The 22,818-nt window shown below is 40.2% G+C and overlaps 3 protein-coding genes across 6 annotated transcripts in view; all 3 read right to left on the bottom strand.

The window, feature by feature from the left end:
* Window positions 1–12: 12 nt before the first annotated feature.
* gins4 (GINS complex subunit 4 (Sld5 homolog)) lies at window positions 13–5,734 on the bottom strand. Its single transcript, XM_046036022.1, has 8 exons — window positions 5,472–5,734; window positions 5,262–5,348; window positions 3,267–3,380; window positions 3,071–3,168; window positions 2,885–2,973; window positions 2,620–2,710; window positions 2,360–2,465; window positions 13–746 (listed from the first exon to the last, which is right to left on the bottom strand). The coding sequence occupies exons 1-7, from the start codon at window positions 5,565–5,567 to the stop codon at window positions 2,369–2,371; spliced, it is 672 nt and encodes a 223-aa protein (XP_045891978.1). The 5' UTR covers window positions 5,568–5,734; the 3' UTR covers window positions 13–746; window positions 2,360–2,368.
* Window positions 5,735–7,134: 1,400 nt separating this feature from the next.
* Window positions 7,135–14,700, bottom strand: arid5a (AT rich interactive domain 5A (MRF1-like)). 2 transcript variants are annotated; one of them, XM_046034886.1, is made up of 7 exons: window positions 14,589–14,700; window positions 13,209–13,279; window positions 10,732–10,900; window positions 10,565–10,617; window positions 9,469–9,566; window positions 9,227–9,386; window positions 7,135–9,120 (listed from the first exon to the last, which is right to left on the bottom strand). In XM_046034886.1, exons 1-7 carry the CDS (start codon window positions 14,590–14,592, stop codon window positions 7,885–7,887), a joined length of 1,791 nt encoding a protein of 596 aa, XP_045890842.1. In that variant the 5' UTR covers window positions 14,593–14,700; the 3' UTR covers window positions 7,135–7,884. The 2 variants fall into 2 exon arrangements, with proteins under 2 accessions (XP_045890842.1, XP_045890843.1); XM_046034887.1 differs by lacking the exons at window positions 10,565–10,617; window positions 10,732–10,900 and having other exon boundaries at window positions 14,589–14,698.
* A 3,769-nt stretch (window positions 14,701–18,469) lies between these two features.
* Window positions 18,470–22,818, bottom strand: part of dbnlb (drebrin-like b) — a 10,755-nt gene continuing 6,406 nt past the window's right edge. Inside the window, exons 11-16 of one of the 3 annotated variants that reach the window (XM_046035311.1) lie at window positions 22,741–22,799; window positions 22,359–22,475; window positions 21,959–22,036; window positions 21,694–21,752; window positions 21,512–21,596; window positions 18,470–19,797 (exon numbers count right to left, since the gene is read on the bottom strand). In XM_046035311.1, the coding sequence (XP_045891267.1) occupies window positions 19,661–19,797; window positions 21,512–21,596; window positions 21,694–21,752; window positions 21,959–22,036; window positions 22,359–22,475; window positions 22,741–22,799 (535 nt within the window). In that variant the 3' untranslated portion in view covers window positions 18,470–19,660. The remainder of the gene's footprint in view (window positions 19,798–21,511; window positions 21,597–21,693; window positions 21,753–21,958; window positions 22,037–22,358; window positions 22,476–22,740; window positions 22,800–22,818) is intronic. The other 2 variants (XM_046035312.1, XM_046035310.1) reach the window with 2 other exon arrangements.

Genomic DNA, 22,818 nt, shown 5'->3' on the forward strand with positions numbered 1-22,818 from the left:
CTTTCAAAACCATTCAATCATTACAAAAGTTTTTATTTTCCTCAAATGCAAATTTTCAAGGTGTAAGAGAACCCTGCATTAATTATCTAACATTTTCATATGAAAAAAAGCATTCATGCACTCTAAATGCTTCTCTGTACGCTCTCAGGTGTCAAACACAACTTGATTTTCTCCTGGTTATATGAAAACAGTGTATTATTCCTCTTCTCCCAATAACACTGTGTTACAGAATTCCATATTAGCTATATCAGTGGTGCAGTTCAAAAATTCTGTTGCCAAGCCCACTCTCTCAGTCCCTTATTAATTCCAATTACCGGGCAATTTGTATGAGGGCAAACAATAAGTATTGACTGCTCCCCCTGAAACTCTTACATAACAATGCTATTACAACAATTATGTCTCAGAGAAGACAATGTACCACACATCCTTTTAGGGTAAAACTAAAATGCTGTTGTGTTGTGACATGATTAAAAAGATCCAAAAATAACACCACAGCACTGCGAAAGCTGGTTTGGCAAACAGGGTTCATTCGTCAGCAAGCACTTAACTCAATACCAGCAGTAACTTGAATACTGGAAGACGTGGTGCCACAAATGTCTGTGTTTGCGTTCCACGAACTGGTCCTTAATCCTGACGGTGAGAAAAAATGGATGCATTTCTAGATGTCATCTCTGCAGGTTAATCTGCATGCCATTGCTTATTTTCTGACCTCCTGGAGCCAAAAACATCCACACCAAGAGACAGACCTGTAACATAAAAAGGACTATGTTAAACGTATGGATGAAACGATTACCGGCTTAATGATAAACCATGGTAAAATTCCTGACTGTTAATATTACCGTACACATTTTAATTACCATGATAACCGGATTCGGTTACCGCGCTATTATAAATTCATGGCAAAAACTGTCCAGCATCAACCAAAGGTATCCACAGTCTCTCAGAAGCAGGAACGCATGCGCAGTATGCAACGTGATTTTCCTTTAACACGGCTGAAGACAGCGCTGCTGAGATTTTTCAGTCACTCTGAAGTCTGGTCATATTTTAGTTTCAATGAGAGTGCTGAGGGGAACTTCAGTGTAGAAATGAGAATGTTTTTTAATGCACATTTTGAAGTATTTCATTAGAAAAGGTTGATGTAAACGGCTTGTAAAAAGATTTTACGCTCGCTTGAGGTGGTTTTTGCCTTTGTCGAAAAAGAGTAAATGCGCTAAATGGGAGCTGGAAATATTTTTCCAAATAAGTTCTGACGTAGCGAACTTGTAACTCACGTCTGATCAGCTGTTTCTGCTGCTGGCGACATGGCTGGTAGCAGTTTGCCCGCTTGAAACACATTTCTGAGGACCTCTCTCCATTTTTCTAAGATGACCTGCCATCAGGTTCAAGCAACTGGTTTTGTTTCCGGTTTGGAACCCATACGTCTCGTTTATTACAGCCATGTGTAATGTCAGCTACTGACGTAACGACGCTTGCTGTAGCCTTGATTATTCGCTCCAAACAAGCTGATGGAAACGCACATATTTCGCAATTTCTTTTTTTTCCCCTTTTACGAGACATTTCAAAAGTACGCTTAAAATTCGCATGACAATTGGATGGAAACATGTCTAGTGTTAGCTGCTCTTGCAAAAACACTACAGGTTGTTGCTGTGTGCATTGTGTGTCTGCAGACTATTCGTCCACTGCACATAACACGTTATGCATTTTAGTCAACCAACCAGCATATCTTGTTCACTTTAAATCCAGCAGCTATCAAATTAGTTGTAAAAGTGTCAGAACAGGAGAAACGCTACAGACTGCTCTGTATTTATGTCTGTTGTTGGGCTCATTGCAGTTACTATCACGGTCTTCTAAAGATTGCATGGGGTCATATTTATGCAAACAAAATAGCAATTTTATTTGTAGTTTTCAATATAAAACTTGTTTAGATGGTTTAAGTGTATGTATCAGTACACGTTAATCTTTTTCGGCACATTTTTAAAAAAAACCTTGATAATGCTGATAACCGTGATAATTTTGGTCACTATAATATAGTGATATGAAATTTTCATACCGTTTCATCTGTAGTTAAGTGACTGTGCTAACTGTATTTAATTATTAACTGCAGTTCAGTGAAATGACAAGTCTGCCTTACTGTAAACATATTGTGGTTCTTAAATAGATACACTTTTTCCTCATAATCTGTTGCCAAGAGACAATGAACACTGGAAAAAGTGAGAGCTAAAAATAAATCCAGATGTCATTGCAAAGCAGTTGCTTATGTAAGACGTGCAGTAATGAATTAGCAGATGTCTGTGCAAGAGGGTGTGAGGGCAGTACTGACTTAATGAGAAAGATGACAGTCAAACTCATTGTTACTTACCCCACACATTCACATTAACTGCACAGCTCCACTTGAAACAAGTGGTGCGATAGTACGATACCGCATTAGATGCTGAGAGCCCTCTTCAAGATCCACAACATACTCCCTGATAGAGGGGACAAGAGTAGAGATAATATCAGATGTTTCAGTATCTATGCAGAAAAATAGAACAAGACTGAATGTGAAAAGGTAACACTGCCACCTAGAGGGGGTTGAAAGCAGTGACAATAATTTCAAGGGAGGTTTTTGATGAAATGTACCTCTGATCATCTGTTTCAGGCTCCACCAAGATGTTCTCCTGTCTCTCCTTCACCCGCAGAAACACAAATGAGTCCAAGCTGGGCTCAGGCACTGCGATTGCATTAGAATATGTGGGATTTAGTGTGAGGGTCAGCGAAAATGTCAGAGCAAATGCCACCACCTATGAGAGCATGCTAATAAGGATGTTCAGGCATGGGTCATCCAAGACCGATCAAATGTAAAGAGAGCCTGTGAGAATACAGAGAATACAAAAAGAAAGATCACCTGCTTTAAGCATGTCCACCGTCTGCAGGTTGGAGGGCATGCGCTTCAGTGCTACAGCCTTCAGGTAGGTTTCTGTGTTGGCATAGTACCTGTATGCCAGATCAACATGTGCGTTTTTATCCCGAGTGTCACAAAAACAGCAACATTTTAAAACACACAGCTCTGACCTTACTCGACTATACTCACTCTTTGGCAAAAGCAAACTCCTCGGGGGAAAGCAGTGACGGGTCTCCCTCACCTCGAGACTTTTCTCTCTCCAGGACATGTGGGAAAAACTTTTCTATCTGGAGATGCGTGGCACAAAGATCAGCAGTTTTGTCAACAGGCACAGAGTGAGATGAGAGCTTTATTTTGCACGCAGTATATTGTCGACCTGACTGACCTTCTGCAGACGAGAGCGCAGGTAGCTGCTGAGCACAAAGCGAATCCTGTCTATCTCCATGCGATGGATGCTGGCCTTCGTATCACCTTTCTTCACCCGCTGTAGGTTGGCTTCCTGGTGGAGGAAAGGTCAGGACACTGTCAGAAAGGACTAGAAAAGAATAGATCCACCTCCATCTCCACAGCTGGATTTGGGATCTATATTCCAACAGCAGTGATGTCCCACTGATACATACCAGCTTCAAATATTTGTTTGTCACTCAGCATGTTAAAGCCAACCACCGGTACCGTATTTCTATACCGATAATAGATTTTAAGATTTTATCTTTGTAGGGCTTCTTACTGATTCATTTATACATATAATTTAATTGCTAAATCATTTAGGCATTAAAAAAGAAAAAAATATTTGAATGTAAAGCAAGCTGGTATCCTACTAACCATTGTTCCACCACATCCCAAAGGTGCTCTATTGGATTGAGATCTGGTGACTGTGGAGGTCAATTTAGTACAGTGAACTCATTGTCATGTTCAAGAAACCAGTTTGAGACGATTTGAGCTTTGTGACATGGTGCATTTTCCTGCTGTAAGCAGCCATCAGAAGATGGGTACACTGTGGTCACGAAGGGATGGACATCGTCAGCAACAATACTCAGGTAGGCTGTCGTGTTTAAACGGTCCTCAGTGGGGCCCAAAGTGTGCCAAGAAAATTTCCCCCACACCATTACACCACCACCAGCAGCCTGAATCGTTGATACAAGGCAGGATGGATCCATGCTTTCATGTTGTTTACGCCAAATTCTGACCCTACTGTCTGAATGTTGTAGCTAAAATAACGACTCATCAGACCAGGTAACGTTTTTCCAGTCTTCTATTGTCCAGTTTTGGTGAGCCTGTGTCAATTGTAGCCTCAGTTTTCTGTTCTTAGCTGACAGCAGTGGCACCTGGTGTGGTCTTCTGCTTCTGTAGCCCATCTGCTTGAAGGTTCAACGTGTTGTGTGTTCAGAGATGGTATTCTGCATACCTTGGATGTAACGAGTGGTTATTTGAGTGTCTGTCATCTCAAACCTGTCTGCCCATTCTCTTCTGACCTCTGATATCAACAAGGCATTTTCGTCCACACAACTGCCGCTCACTGGATATTTTCTCGTCTTTGGATCATTCTCGGTAAACCCTAGAGATGGTTTTGCGTGAAAATCCAATAGATCGGCAGTTTGTGAAATACTCAGACCAGCCCGCATGACACTAACATCCATGCCACGTTCACTTAAATCCTCTTTCTTCCCCATTCTGATGCTCGGTTTGAACTTCAGCAAGTCGTCTTGTCTACTTGGCTGATTACCTATTTGTGTCAACAAGCAATTGAACAGGTCTACCTAATAAAGTGGCCATGAGTGTGAGCATTCGTTCCTGTTTTACATTATTGTAAAGTAAATACTTTTCAGGATTTGGACTGTTGCTTGAACAAAATAAGCTTTTTGAATGTGTCACCTTGAGCTCTGGGGAACTGTGAAGAGGAATGTTTTATAACATTTATAGACTTAATAATTGACAGTAAAACAGAGGTTGGGTGTAGCTAAGTACATTTACTCCAGTGGTGTACATTAATTGAAGTATTTCAATTTCATTCTACTTTATACTTCCACTCCACTATACCACACTCACAAGAGCTATTTAAGTATATCTTCTTCTTCTATTTTCCAGCACTGACTGCTTTTACTTTTGAGATTTTAAGTACACTTTGCCATTAACACTTTAGACTCTATACCTGAGTTACATTTTCAATGCCGGACTTACTTGCAACTGCATTTTCACAGTGTTTTAGTAAGTTACCACTTTTATTGGAGGAAAATACCTGAATCCCCACTGCAGTTTAATGAATCGTGAAAACAGTCGTTGGTTGCGACCCTGCACCACACACACAACAATGTGCGGTGTTTAGTGACATTTAGAAATGTAGGTAGACTTCTGAACATGCAGTAAACACATGTTAATTTACCATGTGAGTCAGCTGCTCCATCACGCACTCCACCACCTCTGATTTGTTCTCCAGGAGCTCCGGTGAGAACTTCTCATTCAGCCAAGCCTGAAGGTGACAGACAGAGGACACAGTCTACTGAGGAGGGTTGTATGCTGTCAAGAGACTATGGGAGGTCTACGGAACTTCATGTCACCGTCTAATGGGATCATTTTGTAAACATCAGCTCACTTCTTGCAGTTTAGCGATCAGCTCCGCCGGGGTCATAACATCCTCCTGACTGTCATCTTGGTTGATGTCGCTGCCGTCATCAGACGCGTTCGACATAGTTCACGAAGTAAACAAACAAAATACCGAGCTTAACCGAAACGCACACTATATGTTTAACGTTTAAACTAAAATGTATAGCGACATGGAAAAGTTTAATGAAGAGACAACAGGTCGCTACACAGCGCCGCGCATTTACTCGAAAAACTCCTTGTTTATTCGCGCCACTGGAGTTCTTCTCGCGAGATATACATGCGGATTTGTTACCCTACGTTAACCCTGTCAGGCAAGGTTCCTCACAGGCTATAAAATGTATACAACAGATGAACTGGCCATGCAATCATAGACTTTCGTTTATATTTATTTAATTAGGTTTCTATCGTGCTTCATGCAGAGCCATTATGTAAACGTCTGCTTGTCCTACTGTAGGAGGCAGGATAATAACGCTGCCTAGACGCGGTGCTTCCTGTGAGTCTCTTCACAGGGAACACAAATCGAGTACTAGCGTCAAACAGAAGGCTTACTAGATAGTGAGTAGAAACTCAAGAATATGTACTAAATACCAAACTTTGTGACTATAATGATGTCAGAGTAAGCAAGTTACGTTTTTTTTTTAATTTGAATTTTAGTTGAAAACTATCTATCTATGATTACATGAAAAATTACTCTTGAAATATGATAACAGATATTATTAACAGGGCAGAACTCTAAGCTGCAGGTGATGAAAGTAGGCTATGGGATAAAAATGTTTTTGATTATTTACACATAAAGATCAGATACCTCCACAATCCAAACATTGAAGCCAATTTCGCACAGAGATTCTCAAAGTCAACATGCCATGTCTCCTCTGCCCAATTTTGTCTTTCTTTTACCCACATGTATCTTTTATCAGAGATCGCGAATTTAACAGAAATGCCATCATCTGCTTCATTTGTTCCAGCTGTCTTTTCACAGACCACATTGTGGCCTGCAGCAGGATCTCATTTATCTGATTTCCTCTTTCTCTTTCCTTCTCACTGCTCTTGCCTCAGAATTCATTGTTATTTTCACCAGTAATGAGCTGGCATCCATTGCAACATTGTGGCCACTGCAGTGAAGTTCAGTTTTGCACTCAGTCTGGCCTTGCAGCACTACATTAGACCTGCCAGGTCACACCACAACCTTGAAAGCTGCAGAAACTTAGCAAAAGCAGATCAACAGACAGACTAATAACACAGCTAGCTGTCATTCTCAGAGGAAACGTTTGTGCTCAAAAACAACAAGAAGAGAAATCCGAAGTCAGAGCGATTGCTTTGAAAGAGGGAGTATAGTGCCACAATTGTTTTAGGCAGGCTCGAATGTCTGGGGTGATTAATAACTTAATTCAGAAAAGGTCTGTGGTGCCAAACATTTATAAATCAGGTGATAAATTAAAAATCTGCTAATAAATACATTTTCAAATTATGGACAAACCAATTTTTAAAATCAATAAACAATTGAAAGAAAATATTGCTTATCAAAATTAACGCTGTTATAGTGAACTATTTCATGATATGGAGAAATCAGCTACATTTCTATAATAAACACAAGGACAAAAGGTTTTAATATTTTTTTATGTTTATTTTTGTTATTTCTTTGTGATCATTTGCGTACCCTCTGCTTAAATACATTTGAATGACAATGCAATCTGCATATAATAACTTTGATAATATTTAACACTGACATATGGTACATTTACACAGTACATTGTGTTCATCGGACTTTACAATACAGTACAGTAAGATTGTTCTTTCACCACAAAGCATTGCAATTGTGCAAGTGAGAACAAATTGTGCAAGAATTTGATTTTATCTGTAACTTCACTTATTTCAACTGTCTATCAACATTTTTATATTTATTTTCCCAGTACATGTAAATGTACAAGAATTTTATTATTTTTTATCTTGGGTAAATAATACACATTGTATCACTTTACAAATGGACATGTTACAGGTTATCAGTAGGCACCAGTGTAGCACACATGGCTTAACATTTTAACTACAGCTATAAAACGTAATACATTTCAAGAGTACATTTTGCACAGTTCTGCTGTGAGTTATAAAAATAACGTACCGATTTGTTGTACTTGGATGATTCAAGCTGTTTCACTGTGATCCTATAAATATCTCTCCATCACTGCTGTGACTTCATTTCCCTTCAGTGTAGTTTTGTTTTGTTTACAGAAGGTCAACACAGGCAGTCAGCAAATTATACAGTAGCACGTTTCCCAGACAGAACCTAAATATTTGTGTGTCATGTGCATACACATGCTATGTTTAAAACACAAGTGAGGCATCGCCACTTTAACTACATATTTTTTGTTTTGTCTTATCGAAGTCTGGAATTGAAATACAAAGAATCACAGTTTGTGAGGATAAATGGGATTCATGGCAGGTAGAGTATATCCAGTTTGGGGATTGAACAGGGGAATGGAGTAGGGATATGGGTAAACAGCAGACCCGATGAGAGCAGAATGAGCTGGAACCAATGGGACATGACGGTATATTAGCTGAGATTGAGGTAGTCTCATTCTGCTGGGTAGAAATGCAGGGTGTAATGGAGTTTGGTGCCGAGAGTCTCTCCCTGACTTGTCATAGCACGACACCGGCAGGCTGGCAGTGGAATGGGACAGACTCTGCTGAGTGGGAGGAACTTTTTGTAGCATTGTCCTGGATTTCTCCCTCTTCTCTGTCTGATTAAGCCACGGAGATATGTTGTTCAGCTTCTTCGCACAAGTCAGAGAGTTGTCCTGCTGCATCAACCTACCCTGGTGGATTTTATAACCTGGCCGAATAGGAGCGGGCCGCAGAAGCTGCACTGGTTTTGGAATAACTTTGGTGAAACTAGAGGTAGATGTTGGAGCCCAGTCAGATTTCACAGTGAATGAGGAGGATGAGTGGAAAGGTTGGGGGAAATATTTGCCACTCTCTCTGTGGTTTGGCTTGCAGGCAGTGTCTTTAATCTGGACCTTGATCAAGTCTGCTGATTGGGAGCTGGCATGAGAAATGTCTTTATTCTGTCCTGCGTGGTCTTTGGATATCTGATTACAGCTCACAGACTTGCTTTCCTCACTACAGACAGATGTATTTTTCACAGAGCTGGAACAGTTTTGGGATAGTTCAGAACCTAATGCAGGTTTATCTTCATTCCCTGCTGGACCGTCCTCTGATGAAACAGAGCAAGGGGAAGGGCTGCGGGAGCAGGAAGAGGAAGAGGATAAAGGGAGTGGGGAGCCATCAGAGGAGTTGCAGTTCTGGCTGGAAGAAGCCCGGGCCGGAGACTGGGAGCACTGAATGACGGAAGGCCTTTCTTTATCTTCGCTATGAGGACTCAGGGGAAAGTTAAGGCTGGCCTGAGCCATTCGCTTTTTTTTCTCCAGAGGAGATATGACCTCTCCAGCAGCGGGTGGGATATGAGCACTCCAGGGGCTGGATGTGGGGACCTGGACAAGGCGGGCATAGACAGAGGTGCAAAGATTGGTGGTGGTTCTGTTTGGCTGAGAGTGCCTATCAGAGGTAGCAGCCCAGAGTGCAGGGTGAGGATGCATCACTGCTTCACTTTGGCAAGCAGCCTCTGGACTTCTCTGCACAAGTATCTGTAAAATAATACAGGGGATATTGTAAGACACATTATGTACTAACACAGACCTTTTCTCTCTTTCTCTCTCTTTTTGAGACATTTGAACACATTTAGTTTGTTACCTCAGAATCCATCTCTCTATCTGACGGAGTCCTTTTCCTCTTCTTCTCAGTCTTTGTGACCTTGCTGTCCAAATTTCTCTTATATGGCTTCCGTGGTTTGCTTGGAGGCAGAGGTTTGTCCTCCTCTCCTTTTATGTGTCTTTCAAAGGGCAGCACAAGCCTAAAGAAGTACATTTCTGATTACGAATCGGTTGATTTAGCAGTTGAATCGACAGTTTAGTTGGAAACAGAATCATCCTCACTTCTCATAGTGTCTGCGAGTGCAAGTAGCAGCACTGGTGCTACCTGGACTTCCTCCCAGCTCATCATACACTTTCTTCCAAAGACGTCGCGCCGTCACCTGTTGGATAACACAGTGGGAAAAATGCACATATGTAACAACACACGTCTGTAATAGTTAAAGTACGTTTTTGGAGAATCAGTGGCTCATCACACCAGTTGCACATAAAACTAAAATGCTCTGTCTCCTCCCCTATCACAAACTAAGGGGCTGCTTAGTTTGTGACTGCCACCGGGTGGCCCCATTATGAACAAATCATTATTTTTGATACATATTATATATATTTTTTTGTGTTGTTGTATATATTAGTACTGTAGTGATCAGATATTGTTTCAAGGTTAAATTAGGCTTATTTAATTGATGTCATGCATAGGGGCAGCTGTGGTTCAGGATGTCGAGCGTGTCGTCCACTAATCACTTGGGTAAGACAGTGAACCCCAAATTGTTCCCAATGGTCAGACCAGCACCTTGCATGGTACCTTGCTACTGTGTGTGAATGAGAGCACTATGTATAAATGCAGTCATTTACACAGAGCTTGTGTGCCTTCCATTCTCTGAGTCAGGTGCTTGGACCCAGGCATACCTGCTTTTATGTCTCAAGTTTCTAGTTTTGGGGAAGGGAGGTGGCTGGTTACCCTTTAAATGCCACGTCTGCTGGTTTTCAGAACTGAAAGAACACTTCTGTGTTTTAACTTTATGCATATGTAGGCGGCTTACATTGTTGTGTTTACACCCTGGGACACAGTAGCAGCGGTGGTAGCAGTGGTGGTAGTGGTGGCCAAGGTCAGCTCTATTTTCGAGCCCCCTGCCCCGCTCTTGTGCTAATTTCAAAATGAGTTTCACTCTCAGAGCGTGCCCAGCAGTGTCAACATCAAAGACAACAGAACATAGATGGTGATACATCGAAAGCTCAGCAGCCTAAATGTCCTCCGGTGTGGTAGAAACCACCATGCAAGAGCACTTGACCTATAACGTATTTTCCATTTAGAAGCCAGTAAACAGTGACACCTTCTGCTTCAGTCAAAAGACTAATAGTTGAATGATGAACTCGTACTTACTGAATCATAACCCCCAAGTTTCTCAACAGCTTTGTGGATCCTCCAAAGATTAACTGGGAGTGGAAAACACACACACATGAAAACCTAATTGTTTCCATTCACACTATGTGCATGTGAATATTGTGTTCACTAAACAGCAAGCATGGTGCTAACAAACGTCAACTCACTCTGCTTGAAGCCCAGGTGTGGGATCCTTTCTATGGGTGTACCTCTGTCCTTCATAAAAGAGTGCAGACGTGATACAAAAACCTTCTCCTCTATCAGCACTAGATTGGGCCTCGCTTCTTCCTCACATTCAGTCATTGAGTCATGAATCTCAATGACAGAGGGAGAGGCCTAGCGTAGAGAAAAGGAGATGCATTAGAGAAATTCAATCTGTGTGTTTTGCATCAAGTAGCTCCTGTAAATGTGACACTGTCCACTGCACTGATACGGAAACCTGTTTTACAGTTGAAGGTATTATCATAGATGGGAAAAACGACACAGAGTCATCTCATGGGACGCAAATGTTGAAATGAAACGTCAAAATCAGAGAGTAGGGTTTTACCGCTACTTTCAATAGATAACCGCTACACATCCTGTCTGGAGAGAAAGCAGCAGACTTGTGGGGTTTTTGGTCTAGAGTTGTCAGTCACTGGTATCGCAAATGTCACTTTGGAAAACAAACATAAGCCAAAGCACTAATTTATACATAAAGTGTTGTAAACAACACACTGTTTGTCAGTGTTGATTGATGGGAAGCCAGACCTTGAATAAAGATACTGCTTTGTAATAGCTTAAACAAAACAAACATACAAAAAACCCCATCTGGCTGCATGTTTGTTTTATTACTGCAAAACTAGCGTGAGTAATTTTAAAGAGGATTTTAAGATACCAAGAAATTAGGTGTATCGAGTGTTCACAGCCCAGACTACTCAGAACTCCAGTACAAGAAATTGACAATGTCACTATTTGTGGTTTGCAAGAAAGGAGAAATGAAACAGTGAATGCATGCAGAAATAAAATCTTCAGTTGGAGAGATTTCAAGAAATGAAGTATAAAACAACAAAGACTTTAGAAGAGAAACTGTTTATGAAGACAATACAGTTTCTGTATGTTCACCCTGATGATATTCTCATTCTGCGGCTTTAAAAGTTTAATTTTTGAGGTTGTGCTTTAAAATCTTTTTTTAAAATCTCATCAGAAAAAATCATCTGATACAAGGGCAAGATGAAAACTTTTTTTATGTGGGCAATATACAGTTTTTGGTATAAATAATAATAAAGTGGTAGTTGTCAGATTTTCACAGCAACAATATTATTCCTGCTGTGTGAACACAGGCTCAAACAGCACAAATGCTGATATACTCATTTCTGTTATTGCAGAGAAAGCATAGATTACGGTATTCCATGCCAGATATTTACATGTGAGAAGTCACATCGCCTCTGTGACGATTGATTTCAACAGGTTGGACGTCAGAAGAGACCAGTATGGACAATGTCAATATTTTACTTTGAATCACCATGCGTAGAAGCTGCTTTATTTCTGTGGCAGTCATTGTACAACAAAACGGCTCAAGGTGGTTTCATATTGAATCAAGTTCCTCTATGTGGTTCCTGGTTCCGAGAAGTAGGCCTCCAGAGTGAGTAATAGTGAAGGTGCAGGCCTCTAACCAAGATAGCCCCGACTGAGTCAGAGTTCAGCAGCTCCACACTGCTGTTCCCAGCTAACAGCCAACAGCTCTGACCTTCCACTATGCTATATAACCTATTTTTCCCTCTGCACATTTGGTATAAAAATTACAATTCACAAATTTAATTATCTGTATTTCCAGCACTGTGATTGGTTGTTAAATGTGCAACATGTGCAACATTTTGCTTTGGATCTTGCATAAAATTCACAGGTATTCACGATGGGTCCTTTTAACTTTCGGTTATTGTTTTCAGATCTGATTCACAAAACATTCAGGGGTGTGCATCAATGGCTGCCTACAGGAAATGTCTGCACTCTAAGCCACATACTGTAGCCCCTTTGCTGCAGATTTCACTCTACACCAGAGCGTGAATATCATTGTGAAACATTCAGTTGATTTCCACTAGATGAAATTTTTTGGAAAACTGTGTGGGTGATGTTGATGTCAAGGTGTTGATATGTGATTCTCGCAATGATTGTCAGTGGCATGCTGGATTGATGCAATCGGCAGGCCAGAAGTCACCACAGAAACCACCAGGCTTTCAGCTAGCATCAGCTTTGGAAATTTGATGAGCTATTTTGTGTTTCTCATATTGTACCTCTCATTTCAGTTACCAGAACAGTGGCTGTGAGGACCTCCTGCAGTTTCTGTATGTGCATTGAAATATTGTGGTATGCCTTATGGGTGAGATACATGCGTGCGTTTCGTAGCCCTCATAAGATACAAAGCAGAATCACTTATTCCTTGTTACTCATTTCACAATGAGCCACTGAGATGAAACAACTGTACGCACACAATCAACGCTTCAGAAATTTGCCACTATCTCAAATTCACTAAAAAAGGGAAATGAAAACACAACGCATAACTCATTCTGAGTAGTCATGTCTGTAGTTACTGATTAACTGTAACTGATGGAAATTGCTTGGACAGAAGGCCAACTGACATTTTATCAGCAGTGACTGAGGTTAGTACCTGGTTTTCTGTCCCCTTCTCTTCATCACTGGCTGCTGTTTGTTGTAACGTCTCACTCTGGTCCTCTTGAGCTTCAAACAAAGACATGAGACACACAGCAGGGGTCAAGACATTTAATGTTTTACTCCAAAACAGTAGAGTGAATTTGAATAAAAAGAGTCAAGGAACCAAGTGCTTCTTCATTACAAGGATCAGTGGTAAAGGCTTTAGATTAGATGAAGTCCATGTTAGAGAAACATTACATGCAGAAATGTCAAATGGAAGCAGATTAAAACATCTTTCCTACAAAAAGTTACAAAAGTGATCATCATCACTGCTGGGAATGGAGTAGTTTTTGTAATAAGTGCAATGGTCAGATAATCTATCAGCACACAAAACAGAAATCTGTCGAACATATTGTCAACTGAGTCTGATATAAAACCACAAGTTGCAAAACCACTTCCTGCTCATGAACAAAACCGCTTGTATGATGCACTGTATGATATTGTATCACATAAACTATATTTGACAACGCAAAATCATCATCTAAAAAAAATAAACTCCAATGTATTACATGCACAGCATAACTTACTATACCCTACTATTCCCTGTATTTAGGAAAACATGAGGGAATATGTCTTACAGCTCTTAATGGGTGTGTTTTCGCTTTTCATGTGCATGCCTTAATATGCAGGACCACTTTACTGCATTTTATGAGGAAAATAATCAGTAAATGAAGAGTATAAAAAATCACATGCCCTGGGAATGAAATGTAATTCTGAGAATGAAATGTCATTCTTCACAAACTGTCAGCTCAAAACCTCTACCTCCCACCCACAGTGATATCATTTGTGCGCAAAACCAATATGCTTCTCTTTTGAGATCACTTATTTCCTGTGCTGTGGCTTGAACCTTTAATTCTGCTTTCAGTAGCCTCTAACTTCTCCATTTCATGTGTTGAAAAAATATTTGTGAAATATTGTATTATTTTTCAAGCACTTTCAAACACACACTGTTACTGTTTCCTTGTATATGAACACATGCATTAGTCATGGTGGTTTGTTTTCTATCAGATAAAGATGCCAGTCAAAATATTGTGATACATTAATTTGGGCACTTGCTAAAGATTGAGGTCCTGAGGCATTATCGTTTTCTAAATCAAAATAGTTTCTTTTACAAATGAATGTAAGGTACATTCATTTACTTTTGCAAAAGCAGACATGAAACAGTTTTCATATACTGTATAAACAAAGACATTCAAAGAGTAATATTATTTAGTTAACATTTATATACAGTTTATATATAAATAAAACTTTACAGTATTTAACCTGTTGTGAAAAATACATCAAACATAAATATGTAGTAGTATCTGGCTTCAATAAAAATAAAAGTAATTCTCACCCATTTCCCGAAGTTGTCCTCTAGTCTCTTGCTTGTGTTTTGTGACAGTAATTCATGCGGTGCCCCCTTCAACTTCACACCAAGAAGTAGGAAGGTGTCTCCGCAGAACGGTTTCATTGGTCGACTCATCACTCAGCAGCAAATGAGTCTGGGAAACTGAGTTTTTTCTTTTGTCACACAATGTCTATTCTCTGTTTCATCTCCTGAGTTTCAGACAAAAAACAACAGCTGTGTTTCAATTTGTGGATCAAACTTTTCATGTGGATACCTTGTCTCCATTGTACTAGTCCAACCGTGTTGTTTATTATTAATTTTCAGATAAACATGAGGAAAATTAAAGTATCTTATGTTTACAATGTTGTTAGCAACACATGTTGTCATTACTGTTTTTGTACGTATTATACCACACATTGTGTACATGAGACAAATATATTCAAGAAATTATTAATAAAATAAAAACTATGTTTGTTGGTATAGTGATACGATGACTACAAGCCTGGTACCGAAATTGCTGCAATTGGGGAAGTGAAAGCAACATTCAACTGATGCCCAAATAAAGCTTTAAATGTGACTTAATGTAGGGATACTATTTCCCCTTTGTCTTTGTCTACATTATTAAAACAATATGTTTCAGGACTTTAATTTAACCACTTACTGTCAAAGAACACCAGTGCTTGAATAATGACCAAATATTTCTTAGAGTTGACACTAAACTGTGTATTACACAATCAGTCAGATTACAATGTGTACAGGGACATTCATTTCACATTAATGTGTCTAAAAGGGGGAAATATTTCCAGCTGTCTTAAAATAGCTTTTAAGAAGTACAACATGAAGTGTTGAATACCACAATGAATGAGCATTTTGAAAGCATCTTGCTTCCTTATTTTATTTTGAGCGGATGGTAAAATAAAACACAGCAAAGCGCGGTAGCCTTTTATTATGGCAGTATCAAGATTAGTTATGGTAATAAACGCAGTTTTATTTGATGGCGATGTAACTATGTAAGTTCAAAGAGTAACTTAACAATAGTGTGGAAAGCCTGTTGCACCTGTAACCACACCCAACAGTGATGTCACAGGGTCCCTCAGTACATCTGTACATCACTGCAGCAAGGCGAGAAGTTAAACCACTGCAGTTCAGCAAACACAGGAACTTCAGGGGGTGTTAGGCTACTCTTACATACATAATAATGCTAATAATAATAATGATAACAACAACAATAATAATAATGTGTATACAGAATGTTGCTTTGAGTGCATCATGTCATTTGAAATTAAATCAAAGCTTTAAATCCTGACTGTAATGTGATGTAGTAAAGGGCTCTGCTTGAGGTCTGTGCCTCTTAAAAGGAAGTTTTTCCTTGCCTGTGCCGCCAAGTGATTGCTCATGGTGGGAATTGTTGGGTCTCTGTAAATAATATCACAAAGAGTACTGTCTGCTATGAAGTGTGAATTAGCGCTATATAAATAAAATAAAATTGAATGGAATTAAATTAATCTGCTGCTGTGCTTAGGACCAAAATAGACCAGATTTGCTGTTGAAATGGCATTGTTTAATGTAGAAGTGCTTTAAATTGGAGTAACACAAGCACGTATTTTTGACTCATAACAGCTAATAGCTGAGTAAGGGCATTCTTGTTGGAAAATGAACGTTTTGAGACTGACTGGTAGCTGCAGGGATTGAAGACCTCACATTTTAAGGAAGAAGCCATGCACTACTTCTTTAAAATGGTTTCTACTGGCCATTACCTGAAAGATATTGGTTAAAAATTAAATGCCAGGACAATGCAGAAGCAACTTTTCCTACTAGAGATGAGAAAAAAAATATCTATTTATCTAAAATATCATCTATTTCTCTACTACCAATTTTGAGTCAGAGGGAGTTGTCTTAAGATTTTATGTTCCTTATGGCCACATGTCAGTCAGCTTGCAAAGCATCAGGGTCAAGTTACTTTTTACATGACTTTGAGTTGCTTTAGCATTTTTTAAAACCATTGTCATATGTTTTCTCTTGAGGTCACATTTAAAACTGCTGTATTTTCCCTCCATTTTCCTTTGGCTGTCCCACACTTGGTACAGTCCCACATATCTCGTGATAAAAACACTGACGAGTGATGAAGCTGCACTCGACACATATCCACATTTCCTCCGCATGTTTTTGATCTCTTTAAAAGGGGGATGCCCTATTCCTCTATCTGTTGCGGATAGAGTATGACATTTCAAAATGATTAACATTTAAATGTCAAAATAAGCAAATACCTACAAACTGTCCAAATCTCAGAGGGATTTTTTTTGTTTGATAGATACAAAACAAGTTTTTGTTTTGCTTTTTGAGAAATTGTGATCGAGATGATCAACAAGGCTCTCTGCAAGAAAATGGAAGAAATATGATGTTGAACTACTCGTTAATGCAGCTCCATATCAACGAATTGACTCAGACAGAAATTAGATCTTAAAACAGATATTAAGTGTAAGTTACCGCTGATTATTTAGAGGAGAAACAAAACATTTGATCTAGATTAGATATGTAATTCACTATTTGTTTATGCAAGAGTGAGAAATGCAGAAATAAAAAAATAACTTGCACAGAGGTGGTCGGTGTGTGGTGAGATTAGAATTTCTATGAGAACATATTCGTAGTTAATGTCACACATGAAGCTTTATAGGAAAGTCATTTTTATTCCATTTAATTCTGACAATATGTTTTGCAGAACTCTTTTCTATCTCATGCAGCCGACAACAAAAGTGGAGTCGATGAGCAAAAACATGGGTTGTTAGATTGAGAAAATCCCCAGACTATTCATTTCAGACTTTCACTGACATAAACATACGAGGTTGAGGTGAGGACAGCACAATGTAAATGAGAACGTGTGGAGAAGATATTGTGAATCCAACACAGAAAAGATTTCCTGTCTGAGGTGAGTCACTATCCTGGGAACAATCTGCAAGCATGTAACTGGCACATCAAGATTCCAGTCATGGCAAGAAACTGTCATTTGTTGTTACAGAATGAGGTTTTCCAGAAATATGGGTGTAAAGACGCACCCTGTTGTTCAAGCGTAACAAGCATATTAACTTTATCTGCAATCATTAAAAGCGGGGGTGTAAAACTTTATTAGTGGGAGTCGATTTCTTTTTATAGTTTATAGTTGGTTTAGGTGTAAGAGGAAATTGTCCTGAAACTGAATGTTTATTTGTAAAAACCCAGATAATAGGTTGATTCATTTAGTGACAAGCGAATATTAATATACTAATATTATTTCCATTCAAGGTTTGATACAGGCTAAAACTGAATACTTGGAAAGCATTTAATGGAAGCAGAGCATTAAAAGGTGCTCTAATTAATAAGTCGGCATTTAATTGTTGGAGGATCTTAGCAAAACATTACTGGAAACCGTGAGGCCTTCTTGAGCAATATTCAGCAGAAATGTGTGACTTGCACAGTAAGAGATTTGCAATATGTGACATACACAGCTGAAATGAAGCTTAACATCTCCGATGACTTGCCTGACATGGGATCATAAGGAAACTGGAGGTAGACAGACTTTAAATATATGTATTTGCAATCCAATTTTTAGTCAAAGAAGCATTTCATAAATTTACATTTGCAAGTCGCATCATTCACTGAACCAAGATTTAACTGAAGGATGTGGGAGAAGTAAAATCTGATTTTTCATGTGAAAATGAAACACGAAAGAGGTGAATTCCCCAGCTGTTGCCTCATTCCAGGAAACTGATAGTAGAGCACATACTGAGTGTGTGTATACGTCTGAGTTCCTGTTAGACCTCTGAAAATCCCTGAAGGTTTTCTATGTTATTTCAATGCTTTTCTGAACGTTTACTATGCTCTGCCGATTTGAGAGAAGGTATGACAACACAGGTTGTTTATTTATTTTATTATGAAGAATGTCTGTGCATTACAATAGAATCTGGAAAAAATAAACATGAAGAATGCAATGGATACACGATGCCCTTTCCTATTCATGACCAACTCATTTGTCGACTGACCTAAAAGCTTCAAAGAGCAATCATTTTGTTATTTTATAAAAACAGCGAACTTGGCATAAATTCTGATGTCAAACTGTTTAAATGTTCAATTAAAATGTCACCAATCACTGCTCCTCATTATGGCACCATAACACCCCATATTACTTATTAGAGATCTGTTGTACACTCAAAATCAACCTCAGACCAGCGAGATCCAAAGAAAAGAAAGAAAAATAATGCCGACTTTTTTCTCTTCAACTTGTCCCTGAAAAGTTAAATATGTTGAAATAATCTGGTTCAGATGACGAAGGACTTGAAATGAAGACAACCATTATAAAGTGAGTTAAAGGGAACCGTTTTATGCATTCCCCACTAACATCGACCACCCAGAGCACAGCAAGCATCGTCTGTTTGTTTGTTTTAAATATTCACTTCAACTACCAGTCAGATCAGTACTAAAACATGGTTTGAAAGTCACACAGGATGTAAGTTCAATCACATAAAAAAAAAAAAAAAAAGAAAATTCAGTCTGCCGGTAAAGAAAGGCAAAAACAAGGCAAAAGATTATACTGTACCGCCATCTTTGATTTTTTTTTTTCCCCCCACCCCTTCCTGAAATGTACAGGAGCATTTGCTACAAGTAACAACAAAATTATACCTGAAATAGAACTGAAGTCACTGTAAGGAATGCTAACTAGAAGTGCTTTTAATGCTCACAATTGATTTTAAGACTTAACAAAAGGCTGCTATTGTACTGCATCACATTTATAGGTAAGAGATGTATTATTTGGGGGAGTGGAAGGGAGTTCTGGATGACCTATGGGTCTTCACAAATCCCTAAACTATGCCATCGGTTGCTTACAACATCAACAATTTATTGGAATTGCTTCCTTGAAATGAGGAAATACTTCAAAAGCTTCTGGCCCAGCATTACCATCCGTTCATTGGTCCATGATGGGGAGGAGCATGTGCTCCGTTTCAGCCTGATCAGCTCACTTGTGTGCGAGGAGTAACTTTGCTGTGTGTTGTTTTACTGCAGAGGTCCTGTGGGGCTGCCAGTGTGATCATTTGGGGGTGGGGGTGCTAGATTAGTTCCACGTAATTGGCAGGGAACATTCCAAAATGGCCGTCTGGGCTGTAGCCTCGCCACCAGCCCTCGTCGATCATCTCGATCCCCGTGATGAGATCGTCGGGATCGAATGAGATCTCTGTGTCGTCGGCTGAAGGAGGAGGACAGCAATGTCTCATGAACATCAGCAACATTTTCTCAACACCTACTTTAAGCAAAAGTTCAAACTATAATAACTACACTGCAACCGCTTATCCTGTGTACTGGGTCACAGCTGACATCGGGCAAAAGGTGGGGTACACCCTGAACAGGTCGCCAGTCCATTGCAGGGCCACACAGACAAACAACCAGTCACACTCACACCTAAGGACAATTTAGATTAGGGCTGAAACGATTCATCGATTAATAAAATGCTTTGTTAAATCCATAGTATATAGTATATAGTACAGCACACTGTTTCGCACGGACATTTATTACTGTCACACATCGCGCTTACGCTGTGAACACGACGTGATTATAATGGAGCTGTTTGCAAAGTGGAGGAAGTGACAGAAAATAGCGAGGGACAAAGAAGAAAGTGTCCAAAGTATGGGATTATGTCAAGCTAAAAGAAAACAACAACTCTGTAACGTTACCGTCCGTCCACCGTAAAACAAACCCAGATCAGAAAGCAGCCGGTGTTCTGCCAGCAGACCACAGACAGTAACTTTAGCATTTAAATGAAATCATGATTGATTGTTGAGTTGAATGCTAGCCAAAGTAAGCCGCAGTCCTCAAAATGTACACGTGCGTTTGTTGTTCTCCTTTTCGGGCCGTGAGCTGTAACCTCACAGTCAAGAGTTAACTGCGTGTCGGGGAGCTGCACCTTTTAACTTCCCTGTAGCTCAGATGTTTCCTGCTACCTGGGTATGCTAATCCATCCTTTCACCCATATTTTTTGTCTTTTTAATTGCTATCGTTACAATAACAAACAGCTGTTTCGTGTGCAGGATCGCTCATTTCCCGTTTCACGTGTGTTTTCTTGACAAAACGTGGTTTGGAGACCAGCGTCGGGTGACAGAGCGTAGAGTTTGTGTGAACTCCTGTCACCAGTCACGTAGGGTGAACGCTACAACGACTTCAAGACTCCCGTCACAAGACGGCAAGTTGTGTAGTGTGAAAAAAAGTAAGTACGTACTTCTTAAACGACGCATCGATGAATCGTTCAAATAATCTATAGTTAGTTACAGCCCTAATTTAGAGTCACCAATTAACCTATCCTGCATGTCTTTGGAGGGTGGGAGGAAGTGAGAGCACCCAGAGAGAACCCGTGCAGACACGGGAGAACATGCAAACTCAACACAGAAAGGCCTGTAACGACCAAGGTGATGCGACAGTGCTAACCACTGCACCACCATGCCGCCCCAATGTTCATTGTTACAGACGTTATTTGCCTTTTTTCCGTTGAAAACATACCTATTCTGTCCCCTACACCTCCAAATATAGCACTGCAACTTCTAGTTTTACAGTGTTGATTAGTGTTACAGTGTTGGGGAACTCATTCACATCCCCTTTTCTGTCACTCTCCACTGCCTCTGCTGCATCTGCTGAAGCCTAGCTCCGCTGTCACTGCTTTCCCTGTTGCTGGCCAGGCAAGCTGTTACCCCGCTACTGCAGATGTTAAAAAGCAGCAGATATGTAGGTTGTCAGTCTGGGTTTGAATGTTTGAATGATTTTTTTAATTCACGAAAGGGGGGGGGGGGGATATACGCTAAAACAAGGTGTTAAGTTGCTCTTTAATACTTGTTATTTCACTGACTAAACATCAGTCCATTTGCTGTTGTGGTGTAGAGATAATAAAAAAAAAAAAAAAAAAAAAACCTCACCAGCCTGATAATCATATAAGGCTCTGGCACAGACGCCTCTGTCTGAGGTCTCCTCAGCAGTCACCTCATAGTTATTCTCCTCCACCTGGGAGAGGAATAAGGTTAAATTGTGTTTCGGAATTATTTATATGATGGAAGAAAACAGTGTCAGCATTTCCTGGTAAAGATAAGTAAACAACTACCTGAGCGGGCTCTTCATAAACAGCCTCTTGGACATAGGAGTTGGCAGCTGGTGATTCCTCTGAAAAGAGAGTTCCTATCAGAATGACTGTGTCTGATCTGCATATCTACCAGCAGGTGGCAGCAGCTCATCCTGACAGCCCATTCTGGCTGGAGGGAATAATGTGTGCTTTTAACAAATTACAACAGCATTTGTCTAAGAGGCAGATGGGAGGGTTGGGAAGCTGGGTTAACACAGAGGCCGGTGTTGTGTGAAATGGGCCCCACCTTTCATCTGCTCCTGGGGGGTCGCCGCCTCCTCATCATCATACTCACACCTGGACTGTCCATCAACCACATCTGGCTCTTATCACCCAAAACACAAACACAGACATGCATGTACACAGAGGAACACATTCACAAGTCCACACAGGCTGAAAACCACCACCAGACATAAGGGCATTCTTGGCACATTTCACTTGTGGAGCTACAAAACAATAATCTCTCAGGAAAAGGAGCACTGGAACACTGAACGGAAGTATGACTCTCGTAAGTATGACTATAGGGAATATTAAGATGATGACACAGAGAAACAACAATGAGAAATGAAGCATGCAGTTAAGTATTATACTGTCAACCATTACGTTTGTATAGGTGTGTGTGTGTGTGTGTGTGTGTAAGCTCACACCTGTGGCACGGACAGGAGAGGCGGAGCCTGCTGGCACAGGAGAAGCTTGGCGCTGAGGTGAGCTGGCTCGCTCACTTTCATACACTGGCTTAGACAGAAAAGGGCTTTGCAGGCGCCCTGAGCAGAGACGCACATGGAACCCCCAAAACATGGCAAAAATGGAGAGAAAACAGAGTGCAGACAGGCTGAGCAGAAGAAGAGGAGACACCAGGATGGAGACACAGTGTTAAGTATGACAATTAGACCACTAGACAGTCTGATGGAAAGTTAAAGCACTACCTGAGAGACAGACTAAGAGCTTTGCAGTAATGCAGGAGGGGCACTGACATTTAAAGCAAACAGATTTTAAATGGAGAGGTCACGGTGTGTGCAGGGGCAATACCTGGCTGAGGGCTAGCAGGGGCAGCAGAGGGGGGGTCTGAGTCACTGGGAGTTATTCCCCTCTCTCTCTGCTTGAACA

The sequence above is a fragment of the Micropterus dolomieu genome, linkage group LG21 (genome assembly GCF_021292245.1).
Source record: "Micropterus dolomieu isolate WLL.071019.BEF.003 ecotype Adirondacks linkage group LG21, ASM2129224v1, whole genome shotgun sequence".
Classification (NCBI taxonomy): domain Eukaryota; kingdom Metazoa; phylum Chordata; class Actinopteri; order Centrarchiformes; family Centrarchidae; genus Micropterus; species Micropterus dolomieu.

What these genes read in the sequence shown, in the direction of transcription:
- gins4 (XM_046036022.1), bottom strand. Translation starts at nt 5,567, where the DNA reads ATGTCGAACGCGTCTGATGACGGCAGCGACATCAACCAAGATGACAGT. An exon ending in GGTGGACATGCTTAAAGCAG is followed by an intron (nt 2,711 to 2,884) that starts GTGATCTTTCTT and finishes ATGCAATCGCAG; the next exon opens with TGCCTGAGCCCAGCTTGGAC. An exon ending in CCTGAAACAGATGATCAGAG is followed by an intron (nt 2,466 to 2,619) that starts GTACATTTCATC and finishes CCCCTCTATCAG; the next exon opens with GGAGTATGTTGTGGATCTTG.
- arid5a (XM_046034886.1), bottom strand. An exon ending in AGAAGGGGACAGAAAACCAG is followed by an intron (nt 10,901 to 13,208) that starts GTACTAACCTCA and finishes TCTCTACGCTAG; the next exon opens with GCCTCTCCCTCTGTCATTGA. An exon ending in ACTCGCAGACACTATGAGAA is followed by an intron (nt 9,387 to 9,468) that starts GTGAGGATGATT and finishes GTACTTCTTTAG; the next exon opens with GCTTGTGCTGCCCTTTGAAA.